This window comes from Chelonia mydas, chromosome 5 (assembly GCF_015237465.2).
Source record: "Chelonia mydas isolate rCheMyd1 chromosome 5, rCheMyd1.pri.v2, whole genome shotgun sequence".
Lineage (NCBI taxonomy): Eukaryota > Metazoa > Chordata > Testudines > Cheloniidae > Chelonia > Chelonia mydas.
In genome coordinates, this window is record NC_051245.2 from 29677226 (window position 1) to 29694447 (window position 17222).

Consider the following 17222-nt stretch of genomic DNA (forward strand, 5'->3'; position numbering starts at 1 on the left):
GCACTCATGATTGGCAATATTGACAGTGATCAACATGTTCTCTAGGTCTCTGCTAGGGATTGGATGATAACTAACCATCACAATAGTTACAGGAGGAATTACAGAACCATCTTTTAGTCATAGATTCTAAGCCCAGAAGGGACCACATTGTGATAATCTAGTCTGACCTGTGTAGCACAGGCCCTAGAACTTTCCCAAAATATTTTCTCTAGCATATTTAAAAAAAAAAAACCAAGCTTGATTTTAATGTAGTCAGTGATATAAAATTCACCACCACCCTTGATAAATCATTCCAATGGTTAACTACTCTCACCATTAAAAATTTACACCTTATTTCCAGTTGAATTTGTCTAGTTTCAAATTCCAGGATCAGGATATCTTCCTCTGCTAGACTTAAGAGCCCACTATTAAATATTTGTTCCCAATACAGGTACTTATAGATTGTAATCAAGTCTCCACTTAACCTTTGCTTTGTTAAAGTAAATAGATTGAGCTTGAATCTATCACTATAAGACTTGTTGTCTAATCCTTTAATCATTCTTGTGGCTCTTCTCTTAACCCTGTCCAATTTATCAATATCTTTCTTGAATTTATCTCTATTTCCATGATTTTAAATCATGGCTAGATCATAGAATATCAGGGTTAGAAGGGACCTCAGGAGGTCATCTAGTCCAGCCCCCTGCTCAAAGCAGGACCAATCGCCAACTAAATCATCCCAGCCATGGCTTTGTCAAGCCTGACCTTAAAAATATCTAAGGAAGGAGTGACACATCACCGGGGTTGCTAAGGTTGGGAGGGGGAAACCTTAGTTTCTGGATCAGTTACAGACCTGCAAATCAAATCAGCAAATAGGGGGAGTTATTTCTTAAGCACCCGTCTAATGTGTAGAAAGCAAAATTGTGCCATTATGGACAAAATTTCAATTTGGGAGACATATACAAGAGGTTTCATGCACCCAGTAGTAAAATATTCTTAGTTTCTAAAACTTATACATACATACATACACGTATAGATAGATATAGATATATATAGGGACTAATGATCATGACCAGATTACTCGGAATATGGCCAAACTGAAGAAAGTCACAAGGAGTAACATATATATCCTGATGCTTCAAAAAGCTAATTTCTGAAACCTAGGAAAAATTATGAGTCAAATTGATTGGAAGAAAAAAAATGTAGACAGAAAAATTGCGAATGAAAATTGGGAGTTCTTAAAGAAGAGTTTATGAGAAGGCTCCAAACCTACAATTCCATAATCAAGGGCAACTCTGGCTAAAAGCCCATGCTCGTTCAGAAGGCAGCAATTAGAAACAAAAAAGCATTACTGTATATTACAAATGAAAAACAGAAGAATAGAATTAGAATTAGAATACAATCTAATATAAACTGGAAGTTATGACATAAAAAATGATAGGGGAAGCTAAAGATGTTGGGGGGAGAGAATGTCTGGCTGATCTAAGCACAATAAAATAGTGTAAGTACATTAGGAACAAACAAACAACAAAACCCCCAACCAAACAAAAAAATGTATCGGTCCCTTACTAAGTGGAGATGGTAAAATTGTTAATAATGATACTGAAAAGGTAAACATGTTCAATACGTTTTTATTAGGGCTGTTGATTAATCGCAGTTAGCTCACATGATTACTCAAAAATTAATCGCGATTAATTGAACTGTTAAAAACAATAGAATACCAATTGAAATTTATTAAATATTTTTGGATGTTTTTCTACATTTTCAAATATACTGATTTCTATTACAACACAGAATGCAAAGTGTAGTGCTCACTTGATATTTTTTATTACAAATATTTGCACTTTAAAAATGATAAAAGAAATAGTATTTTTCAGTTCACCTCAGACAAGTACTGTGGTGCAATCTCTTTATTGTGAAAATGTAACTTACAAATGTAGATATTTTTTGTTACATAACTGCACTCAAAAACAAAACAATGTAAAAGTTTAGAGCCTACAAGTACACTCAGTCCTACTTCTTGTTCAGCCAATCGCTAAGACGAACAGGTTTGTTATTTATGGGAGGTACTGCTGCCTGCTTCTTATTTACAGTGTCACCAGAAAGTGAGAACAGGCATTTGCGTGGCACTTGTGTATCTGGCATTGCAAGAGATTTACATGCCAGATATGCTAAACATTTGTATGCCCCTTCATGCTTTGGTCACCACTGCAGAGGACATGCTTCCATGCTCATGATGCTCGTTAAAAAAAAAAAAAGCACTAATTCAATTTGGGACTGAATTCCTTGGGGGAGAATTATATATTTCCTATTCTGTTTTACCCGCCTTCTGCCATATATTTCATGTTATAGCAGTCTCGGGTGATGACCCAGCACATGTTCGTTTTAAGAACACTTTCACAGCAGATTTGACAAAATGCAAAGAAGGTACCAATGTGAGATTTCTAAAGATATCTACAGCATTTGACCTAAGGTTTAAGAATCTGAAGTGCCATCCAAAATCTGAGAGGGACGAGGTGTGGAATGCTTTCAGAAGTCTTAAAAGAGCAACGCTTTGATAGGGAAACTACAGAACCCGAACCACCAAAAAAGAAAATTAACCTTCTGCTGGTGGCATCTGTCTCAGATGATGAAAATGAACATTTGTCGGTCCGCTCTGCTTTGGATCGTTATTGAGCAGAACCTGTCATCAGCATGGATGCATGACCTCTGGAATGGTGGTTGAAGCATGAAGAGACATATGAATCTTTAGCGGATCTGGCACGTAAATATCTTGTGACGCAGGCTACAACAGTGCCATGCAAACACCCTGTGATGTTACACCCCATAATGCTTTATGGAAATATGCTTATGAATGTATATATGACATAACTGGAATATGTTTTATGCTATATATGCCATGTAACATATCTGTAAAGGTTATGATCTACTGAATCTATTCATCCTATTTGTATGCATGTATAATTTTTGTATTCAAAGTTATGAATATTGGCTGTGTACTTGTTTGATTTTAAGTAGCCTTAGTAAGGCATTTGGTCAGCTTCTTAAGAAAAGAATTTGTGAGTTAAGTACCCAGTCAAGAAACACTTAACAGACAATGGAACCTTGGAAGACTTCAGTACACATAAGAAGTCTACCTGGGGACTTTCAAGGTAGCATGTGAGCAATGGCTGCCACCTGTAAAGTTCTGAGTCATGCATGGACATGTGACTTGCCCATGTGACTCCAAAACTCCAGCTTGCAGCTGGATTCGGCATAGGAGAGAGGAGGGGGTCTCCACCCACAAGAGAAAGTCTATTTAAGCCCCTGGGAGACCCCTCCATTTGGTCTCGCTCAAGAGGTAGCCTCTCCACCCCTAAAGGATACCTGAAAGAAACTGGAACAAAGGACAGTAACCACATGGGTGTGAGTGATTGCTGGACCTAGACTAGAAGGAGACTAGTCTGTAAAAGAAGCTTACTGGAACATCTCTGAGGGTGAAATTTCATCTGTAATTACTTTCTTACTGTATTTGGTTTAGACTTGCATGTTTTATTTTATTTTGCTTGGTAATTCACTTTGTTCTGTCTGTTATTACTTGGAACCACTTAAACCTACTTTTTGTATTTAATAAAATCACTTTTTACTTAATACATACTTTGGGTTAATGAATAATATCGGAGAGAGGGGGAAAACAGCTGTGCATATCACTCTATCAGTGTTATAGAGGGCGAACAATTTATGAGTTTACCCTGTATAAGCTTTATACAGGGTAAAATGGATTTATTTGGGGTTTGGACCCCATTGGGAGCTGGGCATCTGAGTGTTGAAGACAGGAACACTTCTTAAGCTGTTTTCAGGTAAGCCTGCAGCGTTTGGGGGATGTTGTTCAGACCTGGGTCTGTTTGTAGTAGGCTAGAGTGTCCGGCTCAAACCAGGCATGGCACTGAAATCCCAAGCCGCCAGTGAAAATGGGCTCAGAGGTAGTCTCAGCACATCAGTTGGCAGTTCCCAAGGGGTTTTCTGTGATCCAACCCGTCACACACCCATTCTCACTTTCAGGTGACATTGTAAACAAGAATCAGGCACCATTATCTCCTGCAAATTGTAACCAAACTTGTTTGTCTGAGCAATTGGCTGACGTAGGACTAAGTGGACTTGTAGGTTTTTCCATTGTTTCATTTTTAAATGCAGTTATTTTTTGTACATAATTCTACATTTGTAAGTTCAACTTTCATGATAAAGAGACCACAGTACAGTACTTGTATTAGGTGAATTGAAAAATACTATTTATTTTGCTTTTTACAATGCAAATCTTTGTAATTAAAAATAAATATAAAGTGAGCACTATACACTTTGTGTTCTGTGTTGTAACTGTAATCAACACATTTGAAAATGTAGAAAACATCCAAACATATTTAAATATATGGTATACTATTATTAACAGCACGATTAATTGTTTTAATCGCTTGACAGCCCTAGTTTTTTTGTTCTGTATTTTAAAGGATGTAGGATGATGAACTTGTAGCATATGAAGATGAAGTACTTCCTGGTTCATTAGTAACTGAAGAGGATGTTAACATCTACCAGGGATAAAGATTTTTAAAGCAGAAGGCCCGGATAACTTGCACCCAAGAGTCCTAAAAGAGATGGTTGAGAAGAGCTCTGGACCACTTACGTTATTTTTAATAAATCTTGGAATACCAGGGAAATTCCAGAAGACTGTAAGCATGCTAATATTGTGCCAATATTCTACAAAAGGCAAGTGGGATGATTTGGGTACCTATAAACTGGCTAGCCTGACACCAATCTTGGGCAAAATAATAGAAAAGCTGAAAAGAGATTCAACTACTAGAGAAGTAAAGGTCATGAATATAACTAATGCCGTTCAACCTGGAAAGCAGGTCTTGTCAAAAAACCCAGTTTCATTAGTTGATGAGATTACTTCTCTGCAGTTACCAAACTTGTAATGTACTTAGATATTTGCAAAGCATTTGACTTAGTACCCACACAACATTCTGATTTTTAAAAAAAAATAGCTGTATACAATATCAGTAAAGCACATGTTAAAAGGATTAAGAATTGGGTAACAGCTCAAAAAATAGCAGTCAATGGGGAATCATCATCGAATAGGGGGCATTTCTAGTGGATTTCTGCAGGGGCTGGTATGAGGCCAGATGCTATTCAACATTTTCATAAAATGATCTGGAAGTAAATATAAAATCACTGCTGATAAAATTTGTAGATGAAACAAAAATTAGCTGAATGGTAAATTATGAAGACATGACAGTTGTACAGAGGGATGTGGACTGATTGGTACTCTGAATCTATTCAAACAAAATGCAAAGCCAAATGCAAAGTTCTATATCTAGGAACAAGGAACGCAGGCCATACTTATAGAATGAGGGTCTTTATCCTGGAAAGCAGTGACTCTGAAAAAAGAAATAAGGGTTATAGTGGAGAAGCAACTGAACATAAGCACTTGGTGTGTGCTGTCACAAAAGGGGCTAGTGTATCGTTTGTTGCAGAAACAGGAGCAGTAGAGTAGTAGGGATGCGATTTTACCTCTGTACAATGCCATGGCAAGACATACTAAATTACTATGTACAGTTCTGGGGTCCACATTTTAAAAAGGATGCTAAAAAAATGGAGAGGGTGCAGAAGAGCCACAAAAATGATTCAAGGGCTGGAGAAAATTCTTTACACTAAGAGACTTAAAGAGCCTGTTTAGTTTATCAAAAAAGATTGAGAGGTGACTTGATTACAGTATATAGGTACCTTCACAGGGAGAAAATACTGGGTACTACAGGGCTTTTTTAATCTAGCAGAGAAAGGCATCACAAGAAATTGGCATCCGGTGGATGACTGGAAGCTGAAGCCAGACAAATTCAAATTAGAAGTAAGGAACAAATTTTTAAGAATGGGTGTGATTAACCATGGGAATAGACTACCAAGGAAAATAGTGGATACTGCATTTCTTGCTGTCTTCAAATCAAGACTGGATGCTTTTTTTGTAAGGTCTGCTTTATCCAAACAAGTTACTGTGCTCAATACAGGGGTAACTGGGTGAAACCGAATGATGCATAATACAGAGGAGATAAAATGGTTACTCACCTTCTTGTAACTGTTGTTCTTCGAGATGTGTTGTTCATGTCCATTCCAATCAGGGGTGCATGTGCTGCGTGCATGCCAGCCGGAAGATTCTTCCCTTAGCAGCGTCCATAGAGTCGGCCTGGGCGCCCCCTGGGGTCACGCCTTCATGGCGCCCAATATAGGGCCCTGCTAACCTCCCACCCCCTCAGTTCCTTCTTGCCAGCTGCTCCGACAGAGGGGTAGGACAGGTGGGTATTGGAATGGACATGATCACCACATCTCGAAGAACAACAGTCACGAGAAGGTGAGTAATCGATTTTTCTTCTTCGAGGGCTTGTTCATGTCCATTCCAATGAGGTGACTCACAAGCCAAAGTTCAGGAGGTGGGGTTGGAGTCATCCACTGATTGGAGCACAGCTCATCTGAAGGCTGTGTCGTCTCTGGCCTGTTGAGTGATCGCACAGTGCCTGGTGAAAGTGTGTATATCAAGGACCACGTTGCTGCCCTGCAGATTTCCTGTGTGGGGACCTGTGTCCAGAACGCAGCTGAGGAGGCCTGAGCCCTGGTGGATTGCACGGTGATCGGCGGAGCGGGCACCTTTGCCAAGTCATAGCACTACCGAATGCATAATGTGATCCACGATGAGATACGCTGCGATGAGACAGGGAGGCCTTTCATTCTATCGGCCACCACTGCGAATAACTGGACGGACTTTCGGAATAGCTTAGTTCTCTCAATATCGAAGGCTAGCGCCCTGCGGACATCTAATGAGTGAAGCCTCTCCTCCCTGCCACTGGAACGCGGCTTAGGATAGAATACTGGGAGGAAGATGTCTTGGTTGATGTGAAACTGGGAGACAACCTTAGGGAAAAAAGCCAGGTGAGGTCTGAGCTGAACCTTGTCCTTATGGAATACGGTGTAAGGGGGCTTTGATGTAAGGGCCCTGAGCTCCGACTGAGCTAGCTGAGGTTATTGCCACCAGAAACGCCATCTTCTGTGAGAGATAAAGCAGGGAGCACGTCGCCAGTGGCTCAAATGGTGGGCCCCTAAGTCTGGAAAGGACCAGATTAAGGTCCCAAGCCGGGATAGGCTGTCGTACTTGCTGGTGTAGTCTGTAAAGACCTTTAAGGAAACGGCTGACCATTGGATTCGCGAAGACTGAGTAGCCATCTGCGCCCGGATGGAAAGCGGAGATGGCAGCCAAGTGAATCCTTATCAACGAGATGGATAGTTCCTGTTGTTTAAGATGGAGGAGGTAGTCCAGTATAAACGGCACCAAAGCAAGCGTTGGAGACTGATGGTGCTGCTCTGACCAGATGGAGATCCTCTTCCACTTGGCAAGGTACGTTGCCCTTGTGGAGGGTTTCCTACTGCCAAGGAGAACCTGCCTGACTTGATCAGAACAGGACAGCTCCACTGCGTTCAACCATGGAGCTTCCACGCTGTGAAGTGGAGCGACTTGAGGTCCGGATGCCGGAGGCAGCCGTGATCAGGTCCGGGATGAGTGGTAGGGTGACCAGAGTTGCAATAGACATTTCCAGGAGCAATGTGTACCAGTGCTGGCACAGCCAGGCTGGAGCTAGCAATACAACTAGAATCAGGGCTTCAGTGCTGAAAGGTCCCTGCATTGCAGCAGCAGCTCTGGGAACGAACCATGCTGGAGCCGGGACTCTCTGGGCTGTTAGACTTCATTCATTTTCAAGTGCAAGTGCTGAAAATACTGAATATATTTTCCTCAAGTTCCCCTCCACCCCCTGAATGCCATTATCTGCTTCTTCACCACCTTTTGTTTCCCAAGAGACACCATGCCTACAAAAGCACTGCCAGCTGATAGGAGCTAGACAGGTGATCATTTATGACTACTGCATTCTATACAAAATATGCTCATTTTCATTGTTACCTCATGCCCCCTTCCTCCTCTCACACACCTATTTTGTCCACCTACTGAGATTTGTAAAATAAAGAGTCAAGAGTATTAGCTCTCTGGGGGTAAGGACTATCTTTTTATTTTATATTTCTACAGTGCCCAGTGCACTGAAGCCTTAATCCCTGATAGGGATTATTTATTTGTAATATAAATAATCACATCATTTATAGTATCAAATCCATAATTCTGGACATGCCTCCCTCACATACAAAGAATCATTCATATAAATCTTGTAAAATATGGTCTTAAAATTTAGATCTGGCATTTAGGAATGAAACCAATTTTTCCAAGTACTTTTAAACAAAATTATTTACCAATTTCCACTTCCTGCTTGTGTAAGCAGTGGCTGTGGAGCGGCTTAGTGACCTTATCAGCAAAAGACTGCAGGCAGTGTCCCAGTGAGCAGGACAGGGGACCGTTAAATTAAAATACCCTTTACAGATTGTTAAGTCTCCCAATTTGACTGCAAGTCACTTGATATTTGTTACCACCTGTTCGACTCCTGAGTAGCTGTTTCATTCTTTCAGGAATCCTTCTTAGGAAATATGTGGACCTCAAGGAGAGGCACATTAGGTAGGCTCTCTATAATTGGCTTCTTCCAAGTAGGGTCTCTATGGATAGAGCACGGGAGGATTAACCATATAAATACCGACATGGGAAGACTCTACCAATAGGCATCTAGATCTCAGCCACCAACCTACTGCAGTTACACACAAACATGAAAGAAATGTGACATAGAAGAGCCAAACCAGGAGAATAAGCAACATCTGATTGTGGAAGCTAGAGAGAGAAAGTCATACACATATACAGACACTGAGGAGTGGGGAGGAGAGCCAGAAAACAGAGCCAATGTCAGGTGCTCAAGAGTCTTGACCAGCAGCTCTAGAGAATCAGTGACTGTGGCTGGGGTGGCTTTCTAGAGCCAACTCTTTAGTGGCAGTGGCAGCAACAGATTCTTCTACTGTACAGTCACATGCTGGAAGAGCAGCCAGGGACCAAGAAAACATTGCTGTTGCTGGATAAAACAACAACATAGTGAAGAATGTGGTATAAAACTTACATAGAAACAGACAGCTCAAGATAAAGGCCCTTCCTTCACCACTCATTGTGGTCCTAAAGAAACAAGTCTTCCAAGCAACACTACTGCATAGCTTCCTCCAACCTCTGAAGAAAATAGGTAGGTTTTGAATTCTCCAAAATTAATTGATGGGGCTCTGCTACCCCTTGTTCTCACTCCCCAGCTGGCCTATTTAAAAAAAAAAAAAAAAAAAAAGTAGCAGACAGGAATTTTGACAGACTGGTTAGTGAGTTAGGCTAGCAACTGGAACACTGCTCAGCTGCCTGCTGGTTTCTACCAGTGAAGTCTTCAGCTTGGAAGCCTCCCGCTTACATCCAGAAGCAGGGACAGGGACAAGAGAAAACAGGAAAATCAGTTTAAAACTTACTTTAACTCTCCCCATGTGAGAGACTATTATTGTGACTGATATAACAAATAAGATAAACACTTGAAAGGGTTTCCTGTATTAAAAATGTAATTGTGTATGCGTTATTGTGGAATTGTATGTAACGTCTCTCGGAGACTGACTAATGCAATCTCTGAAAAGGATCAGGAATGTCAAAGGACTTTTTAGGACAATATGTGTTGAAGTGGATTTCCTAGGAGATACTGGGGGACAGGGGAATGCAATGACCTAGCTCTGAGTCCATCCTTTTGAAGCTTGCGCCTTGAGAAAAACCCATTGTCTATTGATTACCTTTTCCTGGAAAACTCCAGATCAAAGACCCCTGAACTGTATAAAGAATGGACTAAACTTTTCTTGACAGAGAAGCCTGCTCAGGCAGCCGATCTTTAGTTGAGAATAACTCAGTGAAGGCAGGGAACAGTTCAGCCTGGGAATACCCTGGTCAGAAGGGAGAGAGAGACAGGTCTCCATCCAAGAGAGGCAGCAGCAGCCAGGGAAACAGGAAGCCTGAGAGTGGATACCCTTGCTGGACCATTAAGGGGAAAATACAGGTGCAATTTGCCCCAAACTGAGACCATGATAAAGGTCTGATTTAAAAAAATAATTGGGGGAGAGGTGTTAAAACAAATTGGTTTTGGATGAAATGTTCTTTTCAAGAAAACTGCTTTGATGGATCTAGTTATATTATTTCTATGGTGATGTACTTGTACCTGAAAATGTGCAGAACAGATCTGTAAGGGAAATTTACTCTTACCTACAAATTCCAGATTGTGTATGGACATTTTTAAATGCAAATACTGTACTTGTATATATGTATTGTCCTTTTATGAATTTGCTTTTCAAATCTGTATTACAGAAAAAAATTCTCAGTCCAGTTGTGTAATCAAAAAATGTTAATTTGCTGCTTTCTTGAAAGTATAATTTGATAAATGCTTGAATATGAGATATTAAGTTGATTCAGCATTAGGCACTGGGTACACAGATACTGTTAAAATAAACTGGGGAAACAAAAAATTCTAATCAATTGTTTTTTTTGAAACCAGGAAAAGAAAAGCACAATGAAAATATTCCAAAGGAAACAAAGCTAGTTAAATTTTATTTTTCAAAACTTAATCTAAACTAATATGCTAAACAAACAGCGAGAAAATGTAGTCAATGCTAACAGTATTAGCTGACACAAATTGTTGTACCAAATGTATTACAGTGCAATATTAACAGAACTATTTACATGCATATTTACAACATGTGTTTTCTTTACATAAGCTATTTTACTTACTTCTTGGGAAGTTGGAAACATATGCATTTTGAGTCTGGTAATGGGTTCTACTTCATCTATCCAATACCAAATAGCATGAACCACTACAACTGAATTATAGGCAATAATAAGAACTGTCTTTGGGTATTTCAGAAAAACTACAAAACAAATTATTAGATTGGAGACAAGCAGCAGTTGACTTCAGAATTTGTTAATATATCTGAAATATAAAAATTGATACAAACCAAACTACAGAATCAACACAATAAATTGTATAAATTAATTAGAGGAATAAGAAGTGTCCTGGGGCTCTCTCAGAAGGGTAGACATGTTAATCATGTTAATCACATTCAAGAATACATAGATTCAAAGCTGCACACGTTGTAGAGCATGGGCTAAAACCTAGTTACATTAATGTATTCTTGTAGAAGAATGCAAAATATTTAGCAGAAGCTTCTGCTTGTAAAAGTTGAAAATAGACAAGTGTCCTTAAAGCACCTGGCTTCCAAAGCAGTGCTTGCGTATTAATGATGTCACATATTAAAAATGTTTATTCCAGAAATGAACCCCAAATACTGCCACATACGTTGGAAAAAAAAAACAACTAGCTTTTTTCATGATTGTGATACACATTTAAAAAAATCTACCCATCTGCAGTTGAGTTTCCTAACCTAAAAATATGTAATATCAGAAAACTCCTGTATGATAAAAAGGGTGAGGCAATCCTAGTGTATACTAAAATAAGTGAGCAATTTATTTTTAACTCAAGGTTTTCATTTCTTCCAAGATAAATTTAGCATTTTAAATGGGACATTTCCCAGTTAGTAAAATTTTATTTCCATGTGATACTTCTCAAAACAATTTTATTGCAGCCAAAACATTGTTCATTTAACTGTACATAAAATAAACTATGATATATACACAACATTTTAAGTTACAGGGCATAAGTTTACAATTTTTGGCAGATTCAGTTTAACAAAATGGAAATTGCATAACTTTAATACTCAGAGAAACTCAACATCCTTAATTTGGTATACATGTGACAAGTTCTCTTGGTTTCCCCTGTTTACTAATCATACCTAAACTGCTTTATTATGCTAATATTGTGCATAACATCTCACTGTTTTCTCTTACGTTCCGATTCTAAGCAGAATTTTTCATATGCTTCTTCAATTTCTGGATCCATCTCATCATCAATGTCATCAAAGTACCTACAAAAAAATTTTTTAAAAAATCTGCTGTTAGGCTATATTTGTACTGTTTTCTTTTACGAAAAAGAAAAAAAGTGAAGGTCACCAGACAATACACTGCTATGTTGGGACAATGTTTGGTAACAAAGTGGAGAGTGAATAACCAAAACTATTTCCTGTAGTACCTAGGATATCCTTGGAGGTTTGACATGTCTGTTCAGTTTATGAGATTCAGTACAGGCACTGCCCCTCCCTCCCCCCAACTCCCATTGGCCGGGAACAGGGAACCGTGGCAAATGGGAGCTTCGGGGGAGGTACCCAGAGGCGGGGGCAGCATGTGGAGCCCTCTGCCCCCCTCCCCCAGGGGCTGCAGGGACATGGTGCCGGCTGCTTCTGGGAGCGGCGCGGGGCCAGGGCAAGCAGAGAGCCTGTCTGAGCCCCACTGTGTGCTGCTGCCACCCTGGAGCCGCTCCAGGTAAGCAGCGCCAGGCCGGAGCCCGCACCTTGAACCCCTCCTGCACCAACTCCCTGCTGCACCCCTCCTGCACCCCAACCCCCTGCCCTAAGCCTCCTGCTGCACCCCGCACCTCTCCTGCACCCCAACCCCTGCCCTGAGCCCCTCCTGCACTCTGCACCCCCCCTGCACCCCAACCCCCTGCCCCGAGCCCCATCCTGCACTCTGCACCCCCTCCTGCACCCAACCCCCTTCCCTGAGCCCCCTCATACACCCCGCACCCCTCCTCTGCCCCAACCCCTTGCTCTGAGCCCCTTCCTGCTCACCACACCCCCTTCCACAGCCCACACTCCCTCCTGCACCCTAACCCCCTGCCCCAGCCCTAGCCCTACATTTATGGCCCTGAATGCATTTCCCCACCCAGACGTGGCCCTTGGGCCAAAAAGTTTGCCCACCCCAATCTATATGCATAACTAACAAAATGACAGCTTACAGAGTAGCAGCCGTGTTAGTCTGTATCCATAAAAAGAAAAGGAGGACTTGTGGCACCTTAGAGACTAACATATTTATTAGAGCATAAGCTTTTGTGAGTTGCATTCGATGAAGTAAGCTGTAGCTTACGAAAGCTTATGCTCTAATAAATTTGTTAGTCTCTAAGGTAACAAAATGACAGCTGTCAACTTCCCAGCTCATATACTGTATCTAACTTTTATTCATATATCATGACAAATTAATTTGTCCCATTAGGAGTCTAGAAAGCCGATTATTAGGTCTTGTGTACTCAGATTCCACAGCTTCAAAATTTGCTACTTAAACCAACTACTGATGCAATATTGTTCAGTATAATCTAAGACCCTGGTCCTGCAACACAGACCATGCAGGTGGAGCTGTGTACCCATTAAGGGTAGGTCGACCCAGCAAAGAAAACCCTGTGCCTGGCCCCTTCCAGCCAACATGGGCTCACGGGGCTCAGACTGCAGGGCTGTTTCATTGCTGTGCAGACTTCGGGGCTCGGGATGGAGACCAAGCTCTAGGATTCTCCCACCCCACAGGTCCGAGAGCCCAAGCTCCAGCCTGAGCCCGGAAGTCTATACAGCAATGAAGAGCCCGCGGCCTGAGCCCCACGAGCCTGAATCGGGTGGCACAGGCCAGGCACAGGGTTTTCTTTGCTGTGTAGTCATACCCTTAGAGCCCCACTGAGGTCAGCGGGCCTCAGGGCAGCCAACAGTTCTCAATGCAGAATCAGCGTTTAAGCTGTCATTTCTAGCCTTTTTGGTTGTGAAAAAACCTTCCAAATGCAAACTGAATTGAAAGGAATTCAATGTTGTCTCCCCAAGCCTGCAGAGAGTCTGTAACAATGTATTTGAGACACATGAAATTCATTGAAATCAGTGGGTAAAGCCCTGAAACCTGATGACAGAGTCAAGACTTAATTATTTCACTGCTTCTCATTGTAATAAAAACTTCCAGCTAATGGCCATGTCTATCAGTTTCATTCAGTAGTGGTTACTGCTGTGAGGGCAGCGGAGTGGCTGGCTGCTGTTAAGTACTGGGTGTATCCCTTTTTTCTAGAAGGAACGCACTGAGACTAACAACCAAACCCTACTCCCACACATCCCTGTGTTCCGAAAAGCCTTAACTGTTACCTCATGAATGGAAAAAGCCGCCAGCAACAGTGTAGTAATGCACTGTCATTAACGTTTGTAGAAAATGGAAAATGTAGTGATACCATAAAATTCAGGGTTAAACTAAATTCAAGGGATATTGCACTTTCCATGTTAAATTCAATAAAAGCTTTTTTTAAAATTTACCTGAAGTTTACCACAGAATGCAGTGTCCAAGTGTTACAGAAATGGAAGCCAGCTGTGCTACAGAGCTGCAGCCCAACTTGTAGCAGAGTACAAGAGGAGTCTGACCATTATCCATTGACATTGTCTTTCTCAAATACACATCATTTCCCCAAACAAATACTAATCAAACAACCTTATTCAGAAAAAAACAGTACCATATCTACTCGATCATAAGCTGGTTCATTTATAAACCGACCCCCCCGCAAGATGGATAAGTAAAAATGGAAAATTTTTATGACCCATTCATAAGCTGACCCTATAATTCAGGGGTCAGCAAACTCTGGCTCCTAGGCCACCAGGATAAGCCACTGGCAGTCCGAGATGGTTTGTTTACCTCAAGCGTCTGCAGGCACGGAGGTAAACCTAAGTAAACAAAGTGTCCTGGCGCACCAGCTGCTTACCCTGACAGGCCGGGACAGCAACTGGTGGGGAAATATTTTTGGGGGGAGAAGCTGGGGGTCAGGGGAGTAACCCCCCACATGACCCCACCCCTAGCCTGGGACCCCCACCTCTCCTCATCCCATCCCTTCCCACCTTATTGGGGGAGGCCACAGGAGGATGTGTCTGGCCTGGCTGGAGCTGCTCTGGCAGGCTGGGCAGTGCGGACGCAGCCTGCTCCGGTGGGCCAGACCGGGTGGCGTGGCTGCAGCATGTTCCAGCAGGCTGGGCTGGGCCGGGCGGCACGGCCGCAGTGTGCTCCAGTGGGCCGGGTGGCGCAGCCACAGCCTGCTCTGGTGGGTGGGGTCGAGCAGCACAGCGGCAGCTGCTTCGGAGGTTGGGGGGCGGGGGAGAGCAGCATGGCTAGAAGCGGAGAGACTCTGGCCCCGCCTCTTCCCTTCTGGCTCTGCTGCCTCTCCTTGCCCCCTCTGTTGGGGGGAGGGGCTGTGTCCCACCTCTCCCCCTCTCTATACCCATTCATAAGCCGACCCCCTTCTCTGGTGCTTCCCTTTTATACTAAAAAAATTCAGCTTATGAACGAGTATATAAAGTACATAAGTTTGAGATGGACAAACTGGTCTCCAATTTGCTGACATATGAAAGATTGCAACCTTAATTCAGTTGTCTTGTTCGTTTGCATTATGAGTAGTCTAATAATTACATGAAAACATACTCTTTTTTCCACATGACCCGTCTCATTCAGTGCACAAGATAGATTGTGCTCTGGGAACGAATCAAGATTGTCTGATGGGGGCGACTGACTAAGTCTGCCACATCTCATTCATTGCAGAAACTGAAAGGTGTGTACTGACTGAGGCAATGGACTGCAGGAAGGCAAAGGATGGTCTGTCTCACTATTAAGGCATTTGAATGCTACCTTGGAGAATTAGATTCTCTCTCTACCTCTACTACAGAGTTCCTATGTGAAGCTGGGCAAGTCCCTTAAACCAGATTTTTCACAGGTGGCCACTAACTGTGTGTTCCTCATTTTCTGGGTGTCTGACTTGAGACTGTGGGGTTTGTTTTGTAGAAGTGCCAAGCACTCAAGCTGAAACTGATATCAACGGGGGCTGTTCTCTGAACAAGTGAAATACTAGAATGCTAAATACTTGAGAGGGTTGGGGGTGGGGGGGAGAATCAGGTCTAGGCATCTCATACTAGGCACCCAAAATTGGTTGGTCTTAGTCTTTCCATGCCTCAGTTCTCCATCTCTAAAATGGGGATAATACCAATACAACTCACAGGAGTGTTGTGAAGACATACCTTTGAGAAGCGTTCAGATATTATAGTCATAAGCACTATACAAAAACCAATGAGAAAGTTAGTAATTCTGTATGCAGAGCAGAGTTTGAACAGCATGCAGCTAATAAGGCATGGGGCTATACTGAACAATGAAGATAAAATGAAATACTGAATGGTAGCTCATTCAGTGAATGTCGTTCAGCCTGTGCACTGAATGAGGCAGGGGTTCTGTGGGAAAAAATAGTATGGGATGATGTAATTAAAGACTATCATAATGCAGACATAGAAGGAGACCAAATTAAGGTTGAACAGGCAACTTTAATTCTGGCATTTCCTAACTTTGGAGTGCTTGACTTTGGATCATTACTGTTCTGTAGTTTTTTGTGTTTAATTAATTATATGTAGTTTGTACAATGCAGCCAAGGTAACACTGCTGTGGAAATAAATACTGATTTTCCAACTTAAGATGTTTAGAACTCCCCACCTTTAGTCTACCATAACCCTCAATACGATGCTTTGTATTTTGTGTAGGGCCTGTATTCTCAAAACTGCAGTGCTCTATTCTGGGCATAAGACTATACTCTTCCATTTTTTTGTAAAATTAGCTCTTGGATGGCTCTAAGAATGCCAGACCTCCATTCCACCTACCCCTCCCACCTCATCCTTCTCTCTTCTCCCTATCCATGCATGTTTTCTCATATTTTATTACTGTTACCCCCACCCAAACATGTTATGTCTATGTAGTATTGTCTGGTCTTGCAGCTTTGACAAATTGTCAAATTACATAAATCTTTTATAGATCCCATGAAGCTTGTGATATTTGGAAATATATCCAAGCTATAAGGCATGTACCTTTTTGAACTTTTCATTGTGCTTCTTTATGAAAAATCAATAAAAATTTAAACAAAAAAACTGATATGCAACTTAGACATTTTTGAGCAAAAGTATCAGACTAAAACAAAACATACGGATCTCCAGCCCCTGATAAGTCTGTTCCATTTTCTTCATAATCTGGAAAGAAATCCTCTCTGTCAAGCAACTCTTGATATTTCTCTTGATAATCTACAAAAGAAAAAAATATTGTAAGTTTATAGTCTACTTTTAACATATGAACGTTTCTTAGAGGTCTTGTAAAATTAGAATGTAATTTAAAATAGAGTAAGATTAGTCCAGCACCCAATGATGCAGTATGAACATGGCCTTTTTATTAGACTCTATAAACAATGAGATATGTATACTGCAGGAAAGTGATCTTCCTTTCTAATTTCAAATGTTGCATGTAGTGTTATAGCTGTGTAGGTCCCAAGATATTAATGACAAGGTGGATGAGGTAGTATCTTTTACTGGACCAACTT

The 17222-nt window shown here is 41.5% G+C and overlaps 1 protein-coding gene across 1 annotated transcript in view; it reads right to left on the reverse strand.

The window, feature by feature from the left end:
- Positions 1 to 10505: 10505 nt before the first annotated feature.
- PAIP1 (poly(A) binding protein interacting protein 1) overlaps positions 10506 to 17222 on the reverse strand; it is a 45759-nt gene continuing 39042 nt past the window's right edge. Inside the window, exons 10-11 of the mRNA XM_007052823.4 lie at positions 16836 to 16929; positions 10506 to 11904 (exon numbers count right to left, since the gene is read on the reverse strand). Coding sequence (XP_007052885.4) covers positions 11811 to 11904; positions 16836 to 16929 — 188 coding nt within the window. The 3' untranslated portion in view covers positions 10506 to 11810. The remainder of the gene's footprint in view (positions 11905 to 16835; positions 16930 to 17222) is intronic.